Source organism: Hyperoodon ampullatus (genome assembly GCF_949752795.1).
Source record: "Hyperoodon ampullatus genome assembly, chromosome: 11".
NCBI classification, from domain to species: domain Eukaryota; kingdom Metazoa; phylum Chordata; class Mammalia; order Artiodactyla; family Ziphiidae; genus Hyperoodon; species Hyperoodon ampullatus.
Genome location: NC_136924.1, coordinates 39,513,118 through 39,537,900, shown reverse-complemented (window position 1 = coordinate 39,537,900; position 24,783 = coordinate 39,513,118). Strand labels below are relative to the sequence as shown.

At 51.3% G+C, this 24,783-nt stretch overlaps 1 protein-coding gene across 1 annotated transcript in view; it reads right to left on the bottom strand.

Annotated features, from left to right (window-relative positions):
- Positions 1-13,684: 13,684 nt before the first annotated feature.
- Positions 13,685-24,783, bottom strand: part of MPPED1 (metallophosphoesterase domain containing 1) — a gene marked incomplete at its 3' end in the record, with an annotated part of 61,671 nt that continues 50,572 nt past the window's right edge. The window contains exons 4-6 of the mRNA XM_079714139.1: positions 18,566-18,681; positions 15,898-16,011; positions 13,685-13,803 (exon numbers count right to left, since the gene is read on the bottom strand). Coding sequence (XP_079570265.1) covers positions 13,685-13,803; positions 15,898-16,011; positions 18,566-18,681 — 349 coding nt within the window. The remainder of the gene's footprint in view (positions 13,804-15,897; positions 16,012-18,565; positions 18,682-24,783) is intronic.

Genomic DNA, 24,783 nt, shown 5'->3' with positions numbered 1-24,783 from the left:
GCTGTGTGACCCCGGGCTGTCAGGGAGGGGTGGGGACAAGGAGCCTCCACTGTCACCCTGAGTAAACACACGAGCAACACACGGCCAGCGGACCTCACTTCCCTCAAAGGGAGGCCCGGCCAGCGCCCACTGCGGCCCCAGCCACCGGAGGGCGGGTTCCCCAGGGCCTGGGCAGCGGCCTTGGCTTCTCCTCCCCTTTCCTGCGGCCATCACTGCCATGGCCACGCCTCCTCCTTTCCCTGCTCCCACGGGACACAGACACGGCTGCTGACCAGGGAAGGAGTCAAATGTTAACCAGAGACCACGGGAGTTCTTAGGAAGCCAGACCAGAGCTAACCTCCTGTGAGCCCTGCTGGCTGCACAGCCACTCCAGCGGGCCGGATTGGGTCTCCGTCCCCAGTGGAGAGATGGAGACCCTGAGGCCCAGGTGGAGGAGGGGAGGACGCCCTCTGGGGTGCCTGAGGAGTGAGGAGACGGCTCCTTGCTTCCTGCCCCTCAGCCAGGCACCCCCCTGCCTGGCAGGGGGGCATCGGAGACCAGGCTGATCCCAGAGAACCTGGGGGCCCTGGAGGAGGCTCAGAGGACAAAGATGCCCACTGCGGGGGAAGGGGGAGGGGTTGCCCTGAAGGCAGCCTGAGTTCAGGGAGGAGGGAGGGGCCGTGGTCCCTGCTGGCCCCAAGTCGGTGCCGTGGAACAGGAACGCCCTCGGCCCCAGCAGCTCTTCTTTCTAAGGGGTGGGGGTGGGAGGATGCCCTGCTCTTGTGCCCCTTGCCCCAGCATTCGGGACCCCGCCTGTGTGCCCAGCCCCCACCCCATGTGCCTGGCTTCAACCTTCTTGAGATGCCGCTCACACTCTGCACCTGCTCCTCAGGGAATGCTAACTTGTCCTTCAAAACTCAGTGCAGAGCCGCCTCTTACAGGAAGCCTTCCTGACTTCCCCAGGCTGAGCTGCGCATTTCGTCTGATGCTGTTCAGCAGCCTGTGGGTCTGTCGTTGAGGGACTTAGGGGGCCTCTGGGTCAAGAAGGGGCTCAAGAGGCAAGTGGCTCATCCTGACACAGAAGCAGGACTCAGTGGGGTCACAACTGGCCACCAGCCCTCCTGAAACATTCTCAGAGTAGTTTTGGTGTCAGTGAGGTGGGGTTCCAGTTCCAGCTCTACCATGACACTCAGCCAAGTCATTTCACCCCTCTGAGTCTCACTTTCCACATCTGTAAAATGGGCAATCACAACCCCCTCTCAGAGGACATTGTGAGGACCACATGTGGAAGGAGTTTGGCTCTGCAGTGGGGTTTTCTCTCGGAGTTAGCAGAGCTTCCGAGCTGAGGGTTGCAGGCGAGTGGTCTGTTAGCCACCCTCTCCCTTAACCCCAGAAGAGGTGGGGCAGCTGCTTTCCCAATGCCTGGCCCTTTCAAGCTTGAGTCAAGAGAGCAGGGCTGGACTGAGGATCAGGGTGTCCAGCTGCCCCCTGCTCATCCCCTGGCCCCTGTGCAACTTCCCTCTCGGGCTGAGCTTCCATTTCCGCATCTGCAAAATGAAGACAACCTCGCTGCCCTCGGGCTCGTTCTCCAGTCGGTCTGTGCCCAGCCCCACGAGTCAAACCCAAACCTGTCTCCTAGAACCCCCAACAAGGTAGGTCGGAGACAATCAAAAGAGAGGAGGTCAGGGCTGGTGGGGGGAGCCCTAGGTATGGGAACCTGAAGAGCCCTGGCCCTACGCCTACAGCTGGACTTCAGGACAGAATTTCAGCAAGGGGTTGAAGGAGGGTTTCAGCTGAGAGCCCTCAGAGTCAACGCTGGGAGGCCAAGAGGGCTGGGCCATTTCCCAAAGGCAGTACCGTGCTCCCAGCCGGGACCACCCGTCCCCTCCCTCTTCTCTTTCCTGGGTCCTTGTATCCCGATCAGGTGTCTTCAGGTGGGCAGCCTTCCCAGAGCCAGGCCCAGCTGGGAGCAACAGCCCTTCTGGATCTTACTGTGCTGAAGGAACTGAGTGCCCATTTTTCCACCCCAGTAGAACTCATATTAAAGCAAATGGCCCTATTTGTCTCCCCGTCATGTATCCATGTCCCTTGCTTTTGACCTTGAAGTTCCTGTTGCTAAATAATGTCTATTTCCCCAGTCCTTGAATCCACACTCAGCCACGTGACTTGTTTTGGCCAATGAGCTATTAGTAAGCATGACACAACAGAGATTTGAGAAGCACCTGTGGTTTGGGGCGTTGAGATGCAGAGAGCTGGAAAGAGCATCACTCCCACCTGTATGAGAAAAGAAAAGCTGGACAAAATGCAAGTTAACTACTTTTCTTAAACCCAGCTGAGAATGGAGCTCTGTGCAAACAATTCACTAAAGTTTAGAGATAGACAGGTGCCTGCAGGGAGAAACAAGACCCAAGCATTTGCTTACCTGGGATAGACATCACAGAATACCATATAAGCTAGTAAGAGGATTCAGCTGGACATTTTTAACAGATTGCTCAAAACCAAATGTGGGCTAGCCTGAGAATGTGAAGGCTCTGGGGGCTCTGACACAGAGGGGTTTGCATCCTCCAGGAAGCTCACCAGGTGCTCACAGAGATCAGGGAGGATCCAGAGGAAGCTTCCTCCGTCCCTGTCCGCGCAGCGGTGTGGCCGGAAGAGGGTACCAGCAGCCACAGCTGAAACTCTGCCAGAACCCATCTCCCCATCCCTCAAAGGGAGCAGAAAGCTCCATATGCAGAGAAAAGGACAGCAAAACCATAGCCGGAGGGCACCAGACAGAACCCAGTGCAGGCAAGGGGGCAGAACAAGCTCTACTCCTGGAGGTGGAGGGGGGCAGAAATATATACTAAGCCCTGTATTACATCTGCAGGAGGGGCAGGGCACTCATGAAGGCTCACAGTGTGCAAGGCCGAATCAGAACCTCAGAGAAGCCCCCACCCCATCCTCTACCACCACACCGACAATCATCAAATAAAATGAAAGGGGAAACAGCTAGGAGAGCCACAGGAGCCCATCGCTCCAGGGAGCAGCACAAAGGAAGATCCAAAGGCAAGCTGCGAGCAAAATTCAATGCAGCCCAACTCCTGACAAGATCAACCCAAGCCCCACGCTGAAGTCCTAACAGAAAGAAAGACATATTCTTCTCCAAGTGTAAAAAATACTTACCTCAGCATCTACTGTTCTATTGTATCAGAAGTTAGCAAATCACAATCAGTGGACCAAATAGGACCTGTGGCTTATTTTCATACAGTCTATGAGCTAAGAACGATTTTCACATTTTTAAAAGGTTGGAGGAGGAGAAAGAGAACAAGAGCAAGAAGGACAAGAATCGACAGACTGTGTGTAGCCCACAAAGCCTAAAATATTTTTCATCTGACTTTCTACAGAAAAAGTTTGCTGACCTCTGCTATACAAATGTCCAGCCTTCAATAAAAAATTATGAGGCATACCAAACGGCAACTAAAAGAAAAAAAAATAAACAGTGAAGAGACAAAGCAGTCATCAGAATGAGACTCAGATTTGGCACAGATTTTAAACTATCAGAAAAGAAATTTAAAATAATCAATTTGTATGTTAAAGCTCTAGCAGAAAAAGTAGACAACACATATAATCAGACAGGAAGTTTCAGCAGAGAGGTGGAAACTGTAAGAATCAAATTGAAATCTTAGAAATGAAAAACAGTAACAAAGATAATGATTGCCTTTGACAGTCGCATCAGTAGACTTAACACAATCAAGGAAAGAATGAGTGACCTTGAAGATAGATTAATAACATGTACCCCAATTGAAATGCGAAGAGAAGAAAGAATGGGAAAAATAACAAAATATCAGAGAGATGTGGGACAATGTAAAATGGTCTAACATATACATAATTGGAAACTAAGAAGAAGAAAGAGAACATGGGGCAAAGAAATATTTGAATAAATAATAGCTGAGAATTTTCCAAAATTAGTGAAAGATCCTAAACTACAGAGAAAAGAAGCTTATTGGACCAGGCAAGATTCCTTTATATACATAAGATTCTCATATGCATATGAGAGAGAGAGAGAGAGGGAGGGAGGGAGAGTTTTAAAAGTTAAAAGTTATATATACTTTCAAAAGTTAATAAGTCAATACAGGAGATAAGATGGAATCATAGAGGTGAAATTAGAAGAATAAGGACCTCTGACACGTCTCTCCTCCAAATTGATAGAATCAACTTTTTCAGAATTCTAGAACTTAACCGAAGATTTGCAAGGACCCAAGGAACATTTATTCAAGAAAAACAGCTGAAACCTAGCAAGGACAGCAAGCTTTGTGGCATTTTAACTTGTCCTAGCCCAGTCATCCACCTCCAGCTTCACAGTAGCCTTGAGAAATAACAGCTCTCTCAATGCAGAGTGGCAGTCACTCGAGGGAGCAGAATAGAGCTGGAGCACTTTCAAAGCCTCATTCCCAAAGAATTAATCATTATTTGACCTGCCTAGTGATTCCCTGGAAGACCTCATTTGCAAGACTGTCTGTACATGAACTGACTCAGAGACTGCACAGTTACAGGTCTGAAAAAACATTCCCCCCAGAGTAGGGGAGGGGACGTTTGTCAAAAAACAATTACATACAAATGTTTTAACTTTGCAGCTGCTTGAGGCAGTAGATAACAGCTGGGGTAACCAATAGACTACACAGAATGCTTAAAAGGAAAAGCTGAGGAATAAGAGGGTTTGGAAAGTTCCCAAGATATTCCTGGGAATCTAGAAGGCCATGTATGTGCATAGGGCTGGGCACATGCCCAGGGATGTGTGCTTGCTCAGAAAAGACATGAGAAAGCCCTAAGCTGTCATCTCTAGCTGACCCTAAGGCTCTGCACAAGCAGGAAATCAAGGCTAAAGCAGAGTTGTCAGCTCCATACCTGAGTGTTGAAGGCATGATTCAAAATGCACACAGAGCTCAGCAGCAGATTGGGAGATTTACTGGTTCCAAGTGTTTAAGGAAATCTCTGCCTAATGATTAGCTAACCATTAAGCTACCTGAGAAAAGATTTCAATGGCCACACATGACAAAGAATACAAACTTTACAGAATTATTTCAGAGAAGTCACTAAATAAACAACTACAATAAGCAGCAACAACAGTAAACCATTGGAGGAGGACAATCTTATTTCCAAAGTTGCTATAGTACATTATTTTAAATGACCAGTGTTTAACAAAAAATTTTAAGACATACAAAGAAACATGAAAGTATGGCCCATACACAGGGGAAGAAAAGTAATCAATAAAAACTGCCCCAGAGGAAGCCCAGATAATGGACTTAGTAGACAAAAACTTTAAATCGGCTTTTTTGAATATATTCAAATATCCAAAGGAACCCATGTCTAAAGAACAAAAAGAGGGCTTCCCTGGTGGCACAGTGGTTGAGAGTCCGCCTGCCGATGCAGGGGATGCGGGTTCGTGCCCCGGTCCAGGAAGATCCCACATGCCGCGGAGTGGCTGGGCCCGTGAGCCATGGCCGCTGAGCCTGCGCGTCCGGAGCCTGTGCTCCGCAACGGGAGAGGCCACAACAGTGAGAGGCCCGCGTACCGCAATAAATAAATAAATAAATAAATAAGTAAGTAAATAAAATCTCAGCAAGATTTACACGTCAAGTCATCCATGACCCTAGAGGGGTGGGATAGGGAGGATGGGAGGGAGGCTCAAGAGGGAGGGGATATGGGGACATGTGTATGAATATGGCTGATTAGCTTTGTTGTGCAACAGAATCTAACACGGTATTGTGAAGCAATTATACTCCAATAAATATCTATTTAAAAAAAAGAAATATATATATATATATATGAAAATGTAAAGGAGCTAAATTAGCCAAAACAACTGTGAAAAAGAACAAAATTGAAGCACCCATACTACCCAACTTCAAGATTTACCCATAAAATTATAGTAATCAGGAGAATATGATTTTGACAAAATCACAGACCAGAAATAAACCCACACAAACATAGTCAACTGATTTTTGACAAATGTGCAAAGGCAATTCCATGGAAAAATAGTGTCCATTTGAAAAAACATGAAATTGTCACATACCTCACACCTTACACAGAAATTAACTCAAAATGCATTATAGACCCAAATGTAAACATAAAACTTCTACAAGAAAACGTCAGAGAAAATCTGCATGACCTTGGGTTTGTCAATGTGCTACACCAAAAACACAATATATAAAAGAAAACATCGATAAACTGGACTTTATGAAAATTTAAAACTTTTGCTCTGAGAAACTATCAAGAGAATAAAAAGACAACCTACAGCCTGGAAGAAAAGATTTGCAAATCACGTATTCAATTAAGGACTTGTATCCAGTGCCTAAAGAACTTTAAAATTCAAAAACAAGAAAAAAAACAACCTAGTTTTTAAAGAAGGGCACAAAAGATCTGAACAGGTGCTTCACAAAAGAAATATGGCAAATAAACATATAAAAAGATGTTCCACATTATTAGTCATCAGAGAAATGGAAATTAAAACCACAATGAGATATAACATACTCAAATGGTTAGAATTTTTTAATTAAAAAAAATTGGGGGGGGTATAGTTGATTTACAATGTTGTGTTAGTTTCAGGTGTACAGCAAAGTGAATCTGTTATACATATACATATATCCACTGTCTTTTAGATTCTTTTCCCATATAGGCCATTACAGAGTATTGAGTAGAGTTCCCTGTGCTATACAGTAGGTCCTTATTAGTTATCTATTTTATATATAGTGGTGTGTATGTGTCAACTCCAATCTTCCAATTTATCCCTTCCCTCCCCCTTAACCCCAGGTAACCATAGTTTGTTTTCTACATCTGTAACTCTATTTCTGTTTTGTAGATAGATTCATTTGTAGCCTTTTTTTAGGTTTGGTTAAAATTTTTAAATTGACAATACCAAATTCCAGTGAGGATGTGGACCAACAGGAATACTCATTTATTGCCCGTAGGATTACAAAACCATACAGCTATTTTGAAAACGGTGTGATTAAAAAGGGGCCAAATAAAGGAATTTTTCGGGTGATGGAACTATTCCCTATAGTACTGGTGTGTTGGATACATAACTCTAAGTATTTGTCAAAAACCCATAGACCTGTACATTACAAAGAGTGAACTCTATTGTATGCAAACTTGAAACAGCCAATAGTGTGGCAGGGAGTCTCAGGATGGAATGCAGACTGTGACTAAAGGATCTAATTGTATTGCAAATATGTGACAAAACCTCACTGATTAGGTGGGGAGAAAGGAGCTGACCAATTTAACCTTGGAAAACAGAGTTTAGACTGTAAAGCTAAAGACAAAAAGATTGCACATGAACCCTGTACTCTGGTTGGTAACGATGTTTCTTACAGGGGTACAGATCAGCAGTTCTGAGACTATGTGCTTTGTAGGTATCCTAGGGACAAACAAATACCTAAATTGATTGTAGATATGGGAGCCAGGCTTCTGATTGTCAAAGAAAAAAGTTACAAATGGGCAAGGCAGCAAGGCAAGAGTAAATTCTGCATTGTTGGGTTAGCGTCAGAGGGGAGGCTGTCAGTATGAACTAATGCTTATTTTGAGATAAATAGATGATAGGTGGATGGATGGACGGACGGATACAGAGGCAGGGATAGATAAGTGTATGTATACATGGATTACTATACTACAAATATTTCCTAGCTCTGTCCACTAAGAGGGTCTAGAAATAGTGATAGTAGCAACCAGTCCATCTACAATCCAGATCTTAGTTTCTAAATAAAAGGAGCCAGAACTCTATGGAGAAGTGGCTGATGCTAGCACTGGGGCAAGAGAAATACAAGGTGAGCCTGGAGCAGAAAGCAAGAAAGTGAAACAAACAAACGAACAAACAAAAAATAGGAATATGTCAAAAGAACACAGGAGCCAATTTGAAAGGGCTCCCAAATGGACAAACTTAGAACAATTTGACCGATGAAATAAATGATAGCATGAGATTCTAACCTAAAGAATATCCACGCTGCTGTAAATAAATAAATGACAGAGAAGGGACAAATCTCCCTTACAGAACAATTCCAAATAATAAATGTAGGAGGGAAAAAGAAATAGAAAATCACCATGAGAACACCACAGTAACCACTGATCCAGGCAAGATCCACGGATGGATGCTAAAATTAGTGGGCAAAACTTTAGGAGGCTTGCATAGCCTTGAAATGTCTCCTCCAAATAGGTATTAATTAATGTGGTGATTTTATCATACATCCACATTCTCTGATGCTTCATTCCCCTCTCCTTGAGTGTGAGCTGGACTAGTGACTCATTTCTAACAAACTGAGTATGGAAAAGGAACACTGGTATCTTTATAGTGGAGAAACCTGGCAGACATCCCGTAACCATGTGATCAAGATTAACATCCACAGTGATAAGTCACGGTGGTCTCATGTTACCCCAGATATGACGCCTTGAGAAGGACACATCACCTCCGCACACAACCCCAGACAAATCATGAGAAATCATCAGACAAACCCAACTTGAGGGGCAGGCTACAAAATAGACAGTATTGGGCTTCCCTGGTGGCGCAGTGGTTGAGAGTCTGCCTGCCGATGCAGGGGACATGTGTTCGTGCCCCGGTCTGGGAAGATCCCACATGCCGCGGAGCAGCTGGGCCTGTGAGCCATGGCTGCTGAGCCTGCGCGTCCGGAGTCTGTGCTCCGCAACGGGAGAGGCCACAACAGTGAGAGGCCCGTGTACCGCAAAAAAAAAAAAAAAAAAAAAAATAGACAGTATTCTTCAAAACTTTCAAGGTCATGAAAATTGAGGAAAGGCGGGGAAAATATTGCCGACCACAGGGGGCTAAGCAAACACGATGACTAAATGCAACACGGTCTCGTGGACGGGACGTTAATGAAAAAGATCCAGGGACTTCCCTGGTGGCGCAGTGGTTAAGAATCCGCCTGCCAAAGCAGGGAACACGGGTTCAAGCCCTGGGCCGGGAAGATCCCACATGCCGTGGAGCAACTAAGCCCGTGCACCACAACTACTGAGCCCGCGTGCCACAACTATGGAAGCCCACGTGTCTAGAGCCCGTGCTCTGCAACAAGAGAAGCCACCGCAATGAGAAGCCCACGCACCGCAATGAAGAGCAGCCCCTGCTCACCGGAGCTAGAGAAAACCCGCAAGCAGCAACGAAGACCAAATGCAGCCAAATAAATAAATAAATTTATTTTTTAAAAATCCAAAGGAAGATCTAATAGTCTTATATCACTGCTAATCTTTTAGTTTTGATAAATGTAACATAGGAATATAAGATGTTACCATTAGGGGAAACTGAGTGAAGGGTATGTGGGCACTCTCTGTACCATCTTTACAACTCTTTGCAAATCTAAAATTATTTCAAAATAAAAAGGTTTTTTTTAAAGAGGGAAATCATTTCCTGTTGTTCAGGGCCCAGCCAGTCTCCCTCTCCAGGAAGTTTTCTCTGATCTCCCCTGCACCCTGGGTTTGATCTTCCTTGGGGTCCTCAAGCCTGACTGTGTCTGCCACTCACTGGACCCCAAGCATGTAACAGCTGAAGGGTTCAGCTTCTTTCCTGGGATCAGATGAGCCTTCCAAAGCACCCCCTGAGCTTCCAGACAGCAGGGCCTAATTCTCACATCTTGGAGGACTTCGCAGTCCATGCCTTCAAGGGGAGGGTGGGGCTGAGGACCCCCTGGAGTGTCTAAGATCTTCTGTGATGAGACCCCCGGCTGGCCAGGCAGGTTTGGGCCCAGCTAGGAGCTGTGGGTGGCATTAGGGGAGAGCACTGGATGAAGCCTGGGTCCCCAGAGCTTGTCGCCTCTGCTAGCTTATTCAGGAGGGTGGAGCAGGGGTCTCCTGGAAGAAAAAGGCCTGGCAATTTGGTCCCAGTGGAGGTTCAAGGACCACCTTCATGGAAGCTGAATTGCAAGAAAAAGCAGCTGGGGGCTGGGCTCCCTGAGAACGAGCTCCCCACAAGGGCGGAGGCAGAGGGAGCGGAGGCAGCTCGCTGGATTTGCCCACCGGGCTCCCAGGGACAATAGGAGCGTCACCAGGGACCCCATCCTGTATCGTCCCATCGGGCCACGGGGTCACCTGGGGAAAGATGGCTGTAAAGCATGAGCGAGCCCAGAGTGCTGAACCACCTGCACCACTGTGTAAACCCCGGACACATCAGAGCCCATCTACACTGAAGGCAGCAGGAGCACACAGCTCAGAGCTTAGCAGCTGCTGCCTGTCAGCAGAGCAGGTACCAGGCACTTAAGCAGCGCTTGCAATGCGACAGCATTACCAGAGGCAGCGGCAGCCACGGTGTGTCCCTGCCCCTGCCTGGGACCCCTGCTCAGGTACACAATGGCCAAGAGTAGCAGAAGGGGTGCCTCAAATAGAGCACCTCCTCTCCACGGGCTATGGACGGGGACCCAAGGTCCAGGACCGGTCGTTGTAGGCACCTGTGAGCCTCTGGTGGAGGGGAACTCTCTGGAAGGGCATATTACAGGTGGGCCAGTCTGAGGACAGGAGAGGGTCATTGAGGGCTGATGCCATCATGGGCTCCCTCAGCCTGCTCCCCCAGCCCCATGGCTCTGTTTATGACCCACAAATTTAGGTCTCCAGAGAGGCTCCTCCCCTCCAGGCCCATTTATCACCCCCCATCCCCGGCCACTGGACACCTCCCCCTGCATATCGCAAGGCCACCTCCAGCTCATGAATCCCAAACAGAATTCAACACCCTTCCTCCAACCTCTTTTTCCTGCCCCATGTGTCCCCTCCATGATGGGCAGCCAACACCCATTACCATCCTTGTCTCCCCACACCCCTACCTCCTAAATCTACCTCCTAAATCTATCACTACCACCACTGCCACATCCCTGTTCCAAGCCAGGTCCAAGAGAGGTGCTCAGTGAATGTCTGTGGGCTGGATGGATGGATGGGTGAGTGGATGGATGGATGGATGGTGGTTGGATGGATGGATGGATGGAGGAACGGATTGATCAATGGGTAAGTGAACAGTTGGGTAGATGGATGAGTGGATAGATCGATGGGTTGATGGATGGATGAAAATGGCAGAACTTCTACAGCATAGGGAGCTCTGGAACTGGAGTTGTTATACCTGCCAGTATTTTTCTTGGGCAACACCAGGACCCTTAGTGTGACAAGGGCTGGATTGGAACTTGCTGCTTCGAGAAGAGGCTAGAGCTAAGGCCATTTCGAGATGTTCTGTTTTGGGGGGACGATGTGCTCCAGGTATTTGAACACAACAAGGCACAGAACTGCACGTGCCAACCACCTCTGAGGGAAGCTGGAGCAAGCAGAAGGATGCCAGTCATCGGCACACGCAAGGTCTTTGGCCTCTGAACTCAGTCCAGGACTCAGGACTTGGCCGGGAGGACGCCACTCGTCCCCTACATGCCCCACACGACACCCGGAGACACAGAGAGAGAGGCACCAGGAGGGCTTCTCTTTCTTTTTACAAAGACTTTATTGTCTGACATGCTTGACAAAAAAAATTACAGCCACAATCAAGTTATGCCGAAATGATTGAGGAGCATGCCATCATCTTTCATACCTCGAGGACTTTTAATGAATTTTCTTTTAAAGTAACAGCTGCCTTCATAACTTTTATTTTCCACATAAAAATACACCATATTCTGAAGGTACCTTAGGAAAAAAAAACATTTTTTTTTAAGTTTATAGTTCTTGGTCCGCATAGAAATTCAGTAGAGGTTACTGAAAGGGCCTGGAGTCCTCTCCACCCCACGCATTCACGCACACGTCGTGCGTCAGAGGTGTCCCCAGAGACCCTGTAAACATCCCCGGCTACCAGGAACCACTTGGGCCAAAAAGTATTCCTGAAACCCTGCACCCCGCGGAGCAAAGCTGGCCTCGGCCAGTGTGGTGCTGCTACTGGGCTCCCTGGATGGTGCCTCTCGCCCCACGGGGAGCCCCACTTGAGTAGGGAAGGAATCATGGTCTCCTGGGATCCTGGGCACAGAGAACAGGGTCCTCCAAGACTCCAGGGGCTCTCCATGAGAAATGAACCAGACAGGTGCTGAATAGGACCCTTAAAAAAAAAAAAAAGAGCCTTGGACCGTGCATTGCCTTGTAGGGCAGGAGCTTTGAGTGGTGGGAGAGCAGGGGCTGTGAAGCCAGAGACCAAGGTTCAAATCCTGCCTCTGCCTCTTTTGAGCTGTGCACCCTCAGGCAGGTTACCTCACCTCTCTGATCTCAATCTCCTCGTCTCCAAAAGGGGGACAGCAGTACCCACCTTGCAAGACTGCTGGAAATGAGATCGTATCTGCAAAGGGCTCATTAAATGCTGGTCCCAGGCCTGGGACTAAGGGGAGGTGAGCAGGGCCCTCCTCTCAGGTGTACAACTTAAGGGGCGCCAAAAAACTCAGAGATAGAGATAAATGATACTATTTTAATGCAATGTTTTTAAAAATCAAAATTAATGTAGGGAAAAAATCTATGATGAACAAAATATCCAAATTTTAAATAAAGGCAGAATCTGACCCTGCACGTGCTAATCCTGCCTCAGTGGCCTCACCCCAACGAGGCCCTGCTGGTTCTCTGTCCATCAGAGACTCAGCCCAACCACCCAGTCCTAATTTAAAGAAGAAAAAGAAGCCCCCCCTGGGTGGAGCTGCTGGAGCCCAAGCCCATCTCTGTCTCTGTGCCATCTTCCCTTGGGGGCCGCCAGCTGGCACCCAGGGACACGGCAGCACGACTGTGAACCATTCAGCCTCCCTCGGCTGTGGGCACGGCAGCCAGAATCCGAAGGGCGAGGGAAATCCCACCGGGGTACAGAATCTAGTCGAGGGCAGCGATGAGAACCACAGGGTCCACTTTATTAAATTAAGAAGGGGGCGTGAGCACACTTGTGTGTGTGTGTGTGTGTGCACGTGTGTGTCCACACCCGTATGGGCACGTACAGGGGGCAGGGCAGCCTCAGCCCTCAGAGCCCCCAGCCTTCTGAGTTCTGCAGAGCAGCACAGCCCCCAGGGGACCAGGGGCATCCAGGACTTGGGAACCCTCCAGCTGGTCCTGGGCCCTCATCAGGCTCGTTCCGTAGAAACAACCCCCCAAGTCCAGGCTCCGAGCGGGTGCCCGGGATGCTCAGGCCACAGTTTACATCAGCAAAAATGCCCACAAGAAGAAAACAGGGGATCCATGAAGCAAAGGGCTGGTCGGCCTGGCCAGGTGCGGCCCGATTCCTGAGACGTCCCTGATCGTTCCCTCGGAGGCCTGGAAGGAGCGGAAGGGCTGCCTGCACTCAGGCTACGACACACCCTCCCACCCCCCAACCCTGAGGCTTGTAGCCACACAGACCCTCGGTGAGGAGATTTTGTGCCAGAACTTCCAGAATCTGTCCAAGAGCAGCGGCTTCCCAAACCCACGAGGGTGTCCAACTGAGAAGGATAAAGATTCAGTCACTTCCCAAGCAGGACAGGGCCACGAGTGTAGTAGGTCCTTTAACAAGGAACACACGGAAGGGACACGCAGAAATCAGCAATGAGCACAGAACCCCTGACGGACCTGCAGGGTCCTGACTCCAAATGACAGAAGGCTGAAGAGTCAGGGGTGATTTTCTTCATTCCAAGGCCTCAGCCCGCCTGCGGGGCTGGTCCCCGCAGCCGGACGGGCTGTCTGCATGAAAGGAAGGGGGGTTGGAGGTCCGTGCTCTCAGCTAGGTGTACGTAGCTGACGCGGGTGGGAAGCACTGGGGCGGTGGGGGCAGTCAGGAGTTCCGGGGTGTGGGGAGGTCGATGACTATGGGTGGGTTCACGGGCTGGTAGTTCACAGTGCACACAGATGCGTTCACATAGGTGGTTGTCCCATCCGCCATGACTCCATACCCTAGAAAGTAAGCACACAGCTGTCAGGGCTGAGAGGTGACACCAGGACCCGAAGCAGTGAGGGGGGTCTTGTGAGTGTGGTAGTCAGAGGGCACTCAGCCACAAGGGGCTGAAGATGTCTGGGCCGAGCTACTGAAACCATCAAGCACAGGCTCGTCATCTATAAATGGTGATGATGACAGATGCTCCTCCCAAGCCTGCTGTGAGCAGCAAATGAGAAAATAATTCACATGCTCGGCCCAGTGCCTGGAAAGCACATGGTGAGACATCATCACTGACATCATCACCATCACCATCATCACCACCGTCACCATCATCACCATCACCATGATCATCACCATCATCGTCACTATCACCATCTCATCATCGTCATCATCACCATCATTATCATCATCACCACCTCCATCATCACCATCATCACCATCACCATGATCATCACCATCACCATGATCATCACCATCACCATCATCATTACCATCACTGTCATTATCACAACCATCATCATCACCATCACCACTGTCATCATCACCATCATCACCATCACCATTATCACCATTATCATCACCACCTCCATCATCACCATCACCATCATCACCATCACCATGATCATCACCATCACCATCATCATTACCATCATTGTCATTATCACCACCATCATCACCATCACCACCGTCATCATCACCATCATCACCATCACCACCATCTCCATCATCACTACCATCATTGTAACCATCATTATCATCACCACCATCATTGTCATGTACTTTCTTCTCCTCACCTCTGTCCCCAAACATACCCTCTTCCCACCACATCTACTGGTCAGAATCCTCCTCAATCTTGAGCTCAGCTCACCTCCAAACCAAAAGGGACACTTCCCCTCCTCTGTGCAGGCTACCCATTCTTTGGAGCCTGCATTTTTCTTGTACAATCATGCAGGGGTGTGGTTTGGATCACACACAACCTTGGATCTGATGGCACTACATGCCCACAGTAGGTTTATAGAAAATGACAGCCGTTATTATTATCCCACAGCATAAGAGCTGTCCATCTCTCCCATGACCTTTCAGATTCTGCCTTTGATGGCTCATCTGTTGCCCAGGAGTCTGTGAGCTCCCTGGGGCTGGAGAGGTCTGATCACGCCTGCCCCTGACCGCATGATGCAGAGGGAAGGGTCTGAGCTTTATTTGCTTCTGAGCTGGAAAGTGATCTGATGTGGACCAAGCCATGTGAGTCCCAGAGGCCCTGGCCCAAAGTTCAGGAGGCTAGGAGACAAGCTTGGGGGAAAACCATGTGCTTCCTGGCAGGGGACAATGGGACCGGGAAGCCTTGGACAGGTGGGATAAAGGTGCAAAAGGAGCGAAAGGAGGGATCTGTCAAACTGGTGAACTCAGACTCCAGTGAGGAAGCCTGAGGTCTAATGAGGTAAGCCCTGTGCAGTGACAGGCCGGGGCAGTCAAGGCTGGAGCCGACATCGCCAGTCACCTTCATGGCCACCCCGCCCACTCTTCCGAGGTGATGTGGACATAGCAAGGGGTCCTGCCCCCCAGGACAGAAGGCAGAACCTCACATCTGTCTGTGTGTGGGGGGCAGGGGTGGGGGGAGATGCCAATAAAGCCCCTTGGGCAGGCAGGCAGCCCTCCCCATCCATTAAACACCTACTGTATGCCAGGCCGTAGGGATGTGAGCAACAAGACAGGGCCACCTGCCCTGTAAGGAGCTCACAGTGTGCCCCCAAATCGAACACCTCCTCCACGTCACATCCAAATGTCCCCTCCTCCAAAAAGCCCCCAGCCATCTCCGAAGACTTCCCAGGGTGGAGGAAGTCTTCATGACAGAGTTGCAGGGCTCCAAGGAAGTAAAACTTACTTCTAAGTCTTGCCAGACTTTTCTTCCATCTTCCTATGATAAAACATTTCAGCAATAGCTAACTGATAGCCGACATGTGGATAGGCATTTACGAAGTGTATGTAGGAAATGGGCTATTTCTCTCTGGCCAGGGAGGAGGTGCCTGGGTTCAAGGGAGGTGAGACAGCCCCCCTGAAGGGCCAATGAGGTGCCCCGCCCCACTGCAGGTAAGGCCCCCACCCCCGCTGACCTTCATGGATGTGGCCGAAGACATGCAGCCGCGGCTGGACACGCCTTTGCACCGTGTTGAGCAGCTCCACGCAGCCCACCCGCTGCATCTTCTTGGGGACCCAGTCCAGGAAGCCTGGCGGGGGAGACAGCAGGAGGGCAATGACGGGGCCCAGGCCGCAGCTCTGCAATCTCAGAGACACAGTGGCCCTGGACCCACCCTGCCCTGCTCTCCCCACCCTACCCTGCCTCAGCCTCCAGGAGGGAAGCCTGGCTCCATCTTGCACTGCCTGGGGCCTCGCAGCCTCATCCTCCCCTGCAGGGCGGCACAGAGAGCCCACTTATAAAAGCCCGAGTAGGCCAGGCACGGTGGGGAGGGGGCAGTCTCAACAGCTGTGAGCCCCCCAGACCATTCATGCTCAAAGTGGTCTCAAGACTGGCATCCACCCATTGCAGAGAGAAGCAAACTGAGGCCAGAGAGGGACAGCGGAGGCCCAAGGCCACCCCAGCAGGTGGCAGCAGAGCGGAACCCGGGAGCAGGATTTCCATGTTGGAGACTTTCTAAACAAACATCACAAAATCATGAAAATGAACTTCTTCATCCACTGCAGCCTCGAGCACGTGGGCCATGTCTGGGTCTGCTCACACCGCCAGCCTCCCGGAGCCGTCCCATATGGTGGCTGTTTATTATCCTCACATGGCTACACAAACCATAGGGGAATACCTGATTACTCCAAGCAGACAACTAGGGTTCATCTCAGCCCCTCTCTGCTCAGGCGGGAGAAACAGGTTTCTACAACTGCTGGGAAGGGGAAGAGGAATCCTGCCACTCACAGAATCTGACAGGCTGCAGTGGACCTGACTTAGAGCTGAGAGAGAGAAAGAAGGAGGGAGAGAGGGACGAAGGGAGAGAGGAAGAGAAAGAAGAAGGAAGAGGAGGAAGAAGAGGGGAGAGGTGGGGAGTCGGCAGGGAACAGGCTTGGAGCAGACACTTGGGTTTAAGTCCCAGGCTCTGCTACCTACTGGCTGTGTGACCTTGGACAAGTCACTTAACCTCTCTGTGCCACATTCAACAATTCATCCAACAACTGGGCTGGGCTGAGCACACAGGTGCCCCCAAAACAGGAGCTGTGTGCTGTGTGTGTAGCAGGCATGGTGAGGCATCCAGAGAGCAGGAACCCAGAAGATGCTGTTGGAGGAGTGGATGGAGAGGTAGAAAGGGGGGAAGGAGGAGAGGGAGAGAGGGAGGGAGGAAGGAAGCAAAAAAACCTGCCTCAGAACCTCACTAGAAGCCACGTGTCATGCCTAAACCACATCAGGGCCCTGGGCCTCGGGGCTCCCTCCGTTTGGAAATGGGGGTAAGAAAGCCTTCATTTCAGCACTTTGTGAGGGTGGAGGGAGGCGCCAAGGGCGTCTGGCACACAGTAGGTGCTCAGGGTAGCTTCTCCGTGAAGAGGTATCTGAGCGAATGACTCTGGAGCTGCACTGGGCCTCACCTGGCAGCCCTTCCCACCTGGGATGCCCTGCCCGCACCCACCTCCCTCCCTGCCTCTCTCAGACCCGATGCTGAGACCACCCTTTCTGTCAGCCTCTGCGGGCCTCCTCTGACGATCTCTGTCTCAGGTTTCCCTCATCCTTGACCATGTCCCACTGGGCTTGGCCGTTCGGTGTCCCTCTGCCCGGCATCTTGGAGCCTTCAAGGCAAGCACTGCATCGGGTTAGCTCCTGGTCCCGCATGGCCCGGCCCAGCCCAGCCCCAAACACCAAGGGAGTGATGACAGGTTTGGTGGAGGCACTGGTAGGGGGGAAGAGGCCGGTCTGGGTAGGACTGCTGGGAGTTTGGACTTCATTCTAAGGACTGAGGGAGCCACAGAGGGTTATAGAGGGATGGCATGGCATAACGGGCCATTCAGAGAATTCCCTCCTACAGACATGAGGAGAGTGGACTGGGTGGGGCAAGACTCAGAGCTGAGGGACCAGTGAGGAGACCACGATGGTCATCAAAGAGACACAAGACACTGGCACGTTGTGGAGAGGAGAGAAAAGAGCTGGAATGCAGTTTGGGGGTAGAATCAAAGGGACGAGCTGAGGGACAGGAAGCGGGGTGTGAGGAAAGGGGGAGGGGAGGACTGAGAAAGGGGCCTGGGTGGCAGAGGCAGGCTAACGCGGAGACCAGGCGAGCGGTGACATCAGCTTGGGCCAGAGGGGGGCCGAGGGGCCGGGGAGGAAAGCTGCTGGCGGTGGAATCACAGGCCCTGGGGACTGTGGGATGGGTGGTCTGATGGGGTGGGGGGGTGCACAGGATGGGGCCCGGTGAGAGTGACCTTGGTGGTATTCAGCCCCCAGGACTCAGCTCTGGAGAGTCAAGGGCCCAGCCTGCCCTTTGACCTCCCTGAGCTCCAAGGTACCACGTGTATAAAAGGGGCAGCTGATCTGACCTCACCGCGCGGCTGTGAGGTGACACATCGAGTCCCCGGCACACAGTCGGTGCTCAGGAAATAAGAACCACGACGGGGTGACCTGTCCCTGGTGCCCCAGCAAGCTGGACTCAGAACACAGCCCGTCTGCAGCTCCCCTCGACGGGCCCAGCTACGCCCCCGCTGCCAGCACCCACACCCGCTGCGTCCTCCCCCAGCAGGAGCAGGCACGCGCGGGGCTGGCCAGCCGAGGCAGGGCCGGCTGAGTCTTACCTAGCGGCGGTCCGTGGGTTACCAGGACGTCTACGCCTTCGGGAATGAGGTTCCACTTCTCGAGCAGTGCTTGGCCTCGCGGGAGGTTAAAACCCCAGCCGTAAAACCAGGGCTGCCTGTGGGAGAAGAGCACGTGGGTCAGAGAGGGCCACCGGGAGTGGGGGCAATGACACGGCAGGAGAAGCAGACCATAGTGCCAAACGGCCATCAGGGCCGGCCGGATGCCCAGAACCTCCCGTCCAAGGAAAGGTGCGGATTCACCTGGACTTGACCAGATATTGATCAGACTTTTTCCTTTTTCTATGATGAACAAGTATGATCTATGTAATTTTTGAAAATGAAAGTAAAAAAGAAAATCAACTTCTGCCAAAGACCTCTCTTGTTCCAAGCCCTTCTAAGGAAATTCAGAGAACATTCTCACCTGTCCCCATGGTGGGAAAATGCTCCTCCATCCATCCTCCTTCCTACATTTGGGGCAGGTGGAGCCCCAGCCAAGAGAGAGTGGGTCCCAGGTGGAGGATGCTCCTTCCTGCCTCTACTCAAAGCTCCCAGCAGGGGCTCCACCAGGCTGAGTCCACCCCCAACATTAAGGTCAGGGCTGGGTGGACCGAGGCCATTTAACGGAGTTCCTACCTGTCGCCCAACCCGGACCTAGACTGGTCAGTGCAAGTCATTCCCCTAGATGGGTTCAATGGTGAGCGTGTGACCTAGGTCCTGCCAGTTGGAGGGAATTCCAGACGTTTCTTTCAGTGATGAGAGAAAAGAACACTGTCATCCCTGCATACAAACCACTGAGTTTCTTGCCTTGGGAGCTGTCAGTACCTATTAAACTGTCCCAAAGGGAGATGGCTGGTGCACATGGCCCAGGGGAGCAGCTGGATCAAATCGCACCTGACACCCACCATACCTCTGCACTTCTCAGTTACATGGGCCAACAGAGAGCCATTTGAGTTGGGTTTTCATTTACAATAAAAGTATCCCAACTAAGAATCAGCCCTTAGGCCTAAGTCATTATAAGTTCCCCACATTAACACAGCTCTTTAGCATTTACAAAGTCACCATCGTCACCACCACCACCAACAACTTTACTGTCATCACTGTGGTGGGTCAAATTGTGTCCCCCCTAAAATATATGTTGAAGTATCAACCCAGTACCTGTGAACGTGACCTTATTTAGAAATAGGGTCTTTGCAGATGTAATCAAGATGAGGTCATACCTGATTAGAGTGGATTCTAATTCATGACTTGTGTCCTTATAAGAGGATCACGTGAAAACACAGACACAGAGAGGAAAAGGCCGTGTGACAATGGTCATAGAGATTGAAGCCACACGGTTTGTGATAATTAGTTATGCAGCTCTAGGAAACTAATATAATCACCATTACCACCATCACCTCCCCACCTGCCACCCCAGGGACCTCCACACCTGCAGCAAGGTTGTCAGACAGGTCTCTCTCTTTCTGTTTTATGGATGAGGAGACTGAGGGCCAGGGAGTAGAAACTAGAAATTGTCGCCAGCATTTCCTGCACGCCTACTTTTTTTGCCAGGCGCCATCTAATTACTTTATAGGGATAAGTTTATCTAACTGTCAAAAGAATCCTGTGAATTAAGGGCTAGGATTATTCCCATTTTTCAGATGAGGACACAGAGGCTCAGAGGAGTGAGCTGGCTCAGGGATCTGGGCCCCGTGAGGCCAGGCACCTCATGTCCATTCGCTGACATACTCTGCACAAGTTGGTAGTGGGGCTGGCCTTTCACATTCATAGCCTCTTGTGTGTCAAAGCTGCCACTAACATCCCTCTCACGGCCCTCAGGGGCTCCTCCGTGGGAGGCTGACACCCCTAGCTGTTGACCCAACGTCTCTACCGCATTGGCAGCCACCCAATGCACCTCCGTGGAACCCTAGGGGTTCCAGGGAACAGCATTTGAGAACCCCGCTTTAGTCCCACAATGGCAGGTTCTGGACAGGAAGACTGAGGTTCAGCGAGAGGAAGGGAGGTGCCCAGGGTCACACAGTGGTCAGTGAAGAAGTCATTCTGGAACCCAGATCTGACCTCTCTCCCAGCTGCCGTCAAGCCTGCAGCGCCAAATCCTGGAACGTGGGCTTGTGAAGGAAGAGGGTGAGTGGCCATACTGGTTGGTCATTTGGGGTCAAAGGTGCTTTCGCCACTTCAGACACCTGGGGCATCCCGTCCGCTGCCAGCCTTTGCTTGTCCGTGACCCCTGCCTGGGACACTGGGTCCCTTCTCTCCTCCTGCCTGCCCCTGACCCCACGCCACGTTTAGGCTTCCAAGCCCTGTCTGGTCCATCTTCCTTCTCACCCCGAGTGACTGGCACCTGCCCAGGGGAGGAGCAAATGTTTGTTTAACAAATGGCGTTGAGTGAGAGAGGGCTGGATGGATGGATGAAGTTAACGGGATGTCGAACAGGACTCTTCCTGTTGCCTGGGGATCGCAGCCAAAACTTCAAAGCTGAACACGAACCCCAACACTGGAATGAAAGCCCCAGGTACCACCCAGGAAAACTTACTAAAAATGAGCAGAACATGCCAGGCCACCATCTCCCCATGCCCCTACCAGCCTAAGTTTTGATCTTGAGGGAGACTTGTGGCTCCTGCCTTGTTCTTGTGGGGGGATGGGGTTCACCCACACCCAGCCATGAGTGCCTTCCAGGGGGACCACCTGTACAGGTGGGGGCCTGGGGATCTGCCCTCTGGAGAGCCCGTGAGAGGAGAAACAGACAGAGAAGGGCAGGCGCACAGGAACTGTCTGCACCCCCATGTTTGGGCTGTCCCAAAGGATCCCCACCCACAGGAAGTGCCCTCCGAGTGACGAGACCAGGTGGCCGGGGCTGGGGAAGGCAGCTGGGTGGGTGGCACTGGGAAGTCCCTCGGAAGCCGCCTACTCCCTCAGTCACACCCGACTCAGGCCTGCCTTTGCACTTCTGCAGAAAGCTGAGGGTTCTCTCTGCAGAAAAATGTCTCCACACACACACAATTTTACATCCACCTTCGAGGGAATCCTGGGATCAGACGGACCTGGGTTAGAATGGGTCCACCTCTAACTACCTGTGTGACCTTGGGCAAGTGGCTTAACTTCTCTCTATGCCTCAATTACCCCATCTGTATAATGGGCATAATAATAATACCCTTTGCCTCAACAGGGCTTTGAAAGGATTAAATCAATCCATGTAAACTGCTTAAAACAGTGCCTGGTCCAATGCTTTGCAACTGCCATCATCTCCATCACCATCCTCCCCAACATCAACACTGTCACCGCCACCACTATCACCATCGTCATCTCCATCACCATCACCACTACCATCATAACCATTATTATCATCATTACCATCATCAATACCATCACCACTACCACCACCATCACCATCATCATCTCCATCACCATCATCATCAGCATCATTACTATGGACCCCTCCTGAAACCCACTCACGGAACGTGGATGAAAAACCTTTGGCCCAGGGCAGGGTTTTTCAAACCACATTTTGAAGGGTCAAACAGCATTTTAAAAAAATCAAAGGAAAAGGGGGAAATAAAGTTGAATAGAAAACATCAGAGTACATCATAGCAGGGAAGGGACACTTTAGTTAAATATATTTATATTTAAATAGACGCCCACATAAGGGTGTACTGAGTCACAATGTAAAAAAAACAAATGCTTTTCCTACCACGGTTCCTGGTCAAAAGCAGTTGGCAGCCCTAACATACTGAGCTCACAGCTCTGCAATTTCTGAAGCCCTCAGACCCTGGGCGTACTCAAAGCCCCACTTTGGCTAAGCCAGGGCGGGGTCCCTGCAGGGAAGGCTGCAGCAGCCTGGAAGCTGCTCATAAAGCCAAGCCCAGTAGTCCACCCAGAAGCCCACAGCCCGTCAGCTTACAGCAAAAGGAGCAATGCCTTTCTGCTGCCTTCCAAACACAGCATCCATTTTTCAAAAACCTAATCAAATATTTACAAGAGGGGACAAGGCCTCATCAGCATGGAGAGAAGGCGTCTGTGAGTTCCCATGAGCCACAGCAAGGAGTGACTTTTTGGAAAAGACACTCTGTAACATATCAGAGACCCCACAGACCCCCAGGAGCTGACCCACACGAGCCCCTGCCTACCTTACCTTCCCCCTCCAGTACTAACGAGCCTTCCTCTGGGGGTGGTGTTTCCCCATAGATATACCTCCGTGGTTCTTGGAAACACGTCACCTCAAATCCTGGGAAGCTGGAATCCACCCTGCCCCCTGGGATGCCCGGAGAGGTTGCTCAAGGGCACTGAAGTTGGCATCAGACACTCTGGCTCTGCCCCTGGGCTGGACGCACCCAGACTCTTTCACCGTGTAAACTGGGATAAGGATGCCTATGGCCCCAGGTCTGACCCCGTGAGGGCAGAGGGGTCCTTCTTGCTCGATGCTCTACCCCACCCGTTGCCTGACACAGAGGGGAGGGAAAGAAGGTGGGTGGGAGGAGGTGTAAGGGAATGAAATTGCACTATCATCGCAAAGATGCCTCCAAATTCCCAGGAGCTCCGTCACTGGGAAAAGGGGATGTTCTGGCCTTTATTGAAATCTGGGGGGAGCAGGAAAAGTCAAGTCATGCATGGAAACGTCCAGAGGAGACATTTCTCAGGGCGGCCCGCAGGTTGGGAGGCCTTTCTCAGGGGCGGCCAGGAGCAGGGCCAGAGCAGCGGGAGAGACGGACTCTTCAGGGTGACCTCACTCCCCAGGGTCTGGAAAAGACTTCGGCCACTCCTGCATGACATCCATCCAGGTTTGTGTCATGAGAAGAGGAGCCAAAGGGATGGGGGGCACCAGCCCTTCCCGAGGGCACAGTCGGCCCCAACGTCCCAGGCATCCTGCGTTTGGTCACTTGACCCTCTCTCCTCGCCCAGCAGGGCCCTTTGGGGCCAGAGGTGAAGTGCGAGGCTGCTCGGGGTTCCAGACAGAGGTCAGGGCAGGCAGGGGCTTGCAGGGCCTGTCATCCAAGCAGCCCGGATCCAGCCCGGCCCCGAGCTCCCCACCCACCCTGGGGGCAGCCGTGGGCTGAGACCCACAAATGCCTGAGACGGTGGGCGCTGCCAGAGCCACGGTCCCCATCCCCAGTGCAGCTGGCGCCTGGACGCAGCCTCACGGCCCTGAGGGCCAGGAGCCCTGACGTCCGCCCACCGTCCAGGCCACATCACAGACCCCGAAGAGGTCGGATGGATAAGAATTCCGACAGAGCCATGGCAGGCGGCTTTATGTCCTGAATTTCTGTCTTTCTGTTCTAAAGTAACCATTGGAATAATTTCCTTACAGAATGATAGTTGCCATGACAACCAGAGCAAATTTTCCTTTTCTGAAACAGATGTCTCATTTAGTTGAAAATTAGAATGTGAACAAACCCATGGGAAAAATTAATTCAAACTTTAACAGAGCGGTGAATACAATGTAATCTCTCAGAGGTTAACCCCTTAACAGCTTTTTTGTGCGCTTACGGTAACCTTCGAATCCAGTCTAATTAGGCCCCGCTTAGCCAATATAAATGACCTCCTCGTGGCCAATCATTAAACGGTTTCCCCCTGAAGCGTGAATTCCGGGTTCCCTAATGGCAGACGGGAGGGGAGCGATGCCTGTCTGTAGAGAACGGCTGAAGCAGAGCCTCCCCTGCTCTGGTTTTTCCATCTCCCCAGGTAAGGCACACGCCCCGGGAAAGGGGGTGTCCCAGGGGCCATTCAATTAGCCTGGGGTATGGCCACCCCATTTCCCAGGGATGCTGGGGAGTGGGAGTGGAGGAGGCCCAGGGTGTCCTGGGTAGAGCTGGGCCCAGTGGTGCACCCAGGCCAGGGCGCAACGCCTGAGGGCAGAGGCCAGGGGAGGGGGGGCCCCCTTGATAAGCCGCCAAGGGGTCACCGAGGGGACACCCACACAGGCCTAGCTCCAAAGGCTCTCCATGAGCCTCCAATCCTCACACCCACCCCGAGAAGCAACTGCCATCACTGCTCCATTTTACAGATGCACAAACTGAGGTGCACAGAGAATTGCCCAAGGTTACCTGGTAACCAAGTGGCACAGCCAGGGCTCCAACCCAGACAGCAGATTCCAGAGCCTGTGCTCTCTGCTTCAATCTCAGAGTGATGACAACAGGACCAGGAATCCTGCCCACCTTCCTCAGCAAACCCCACTTTACCAGCCACTTTCACACCTTAGCTCAGTTAGTCCTCAGGACAAAGCTGTC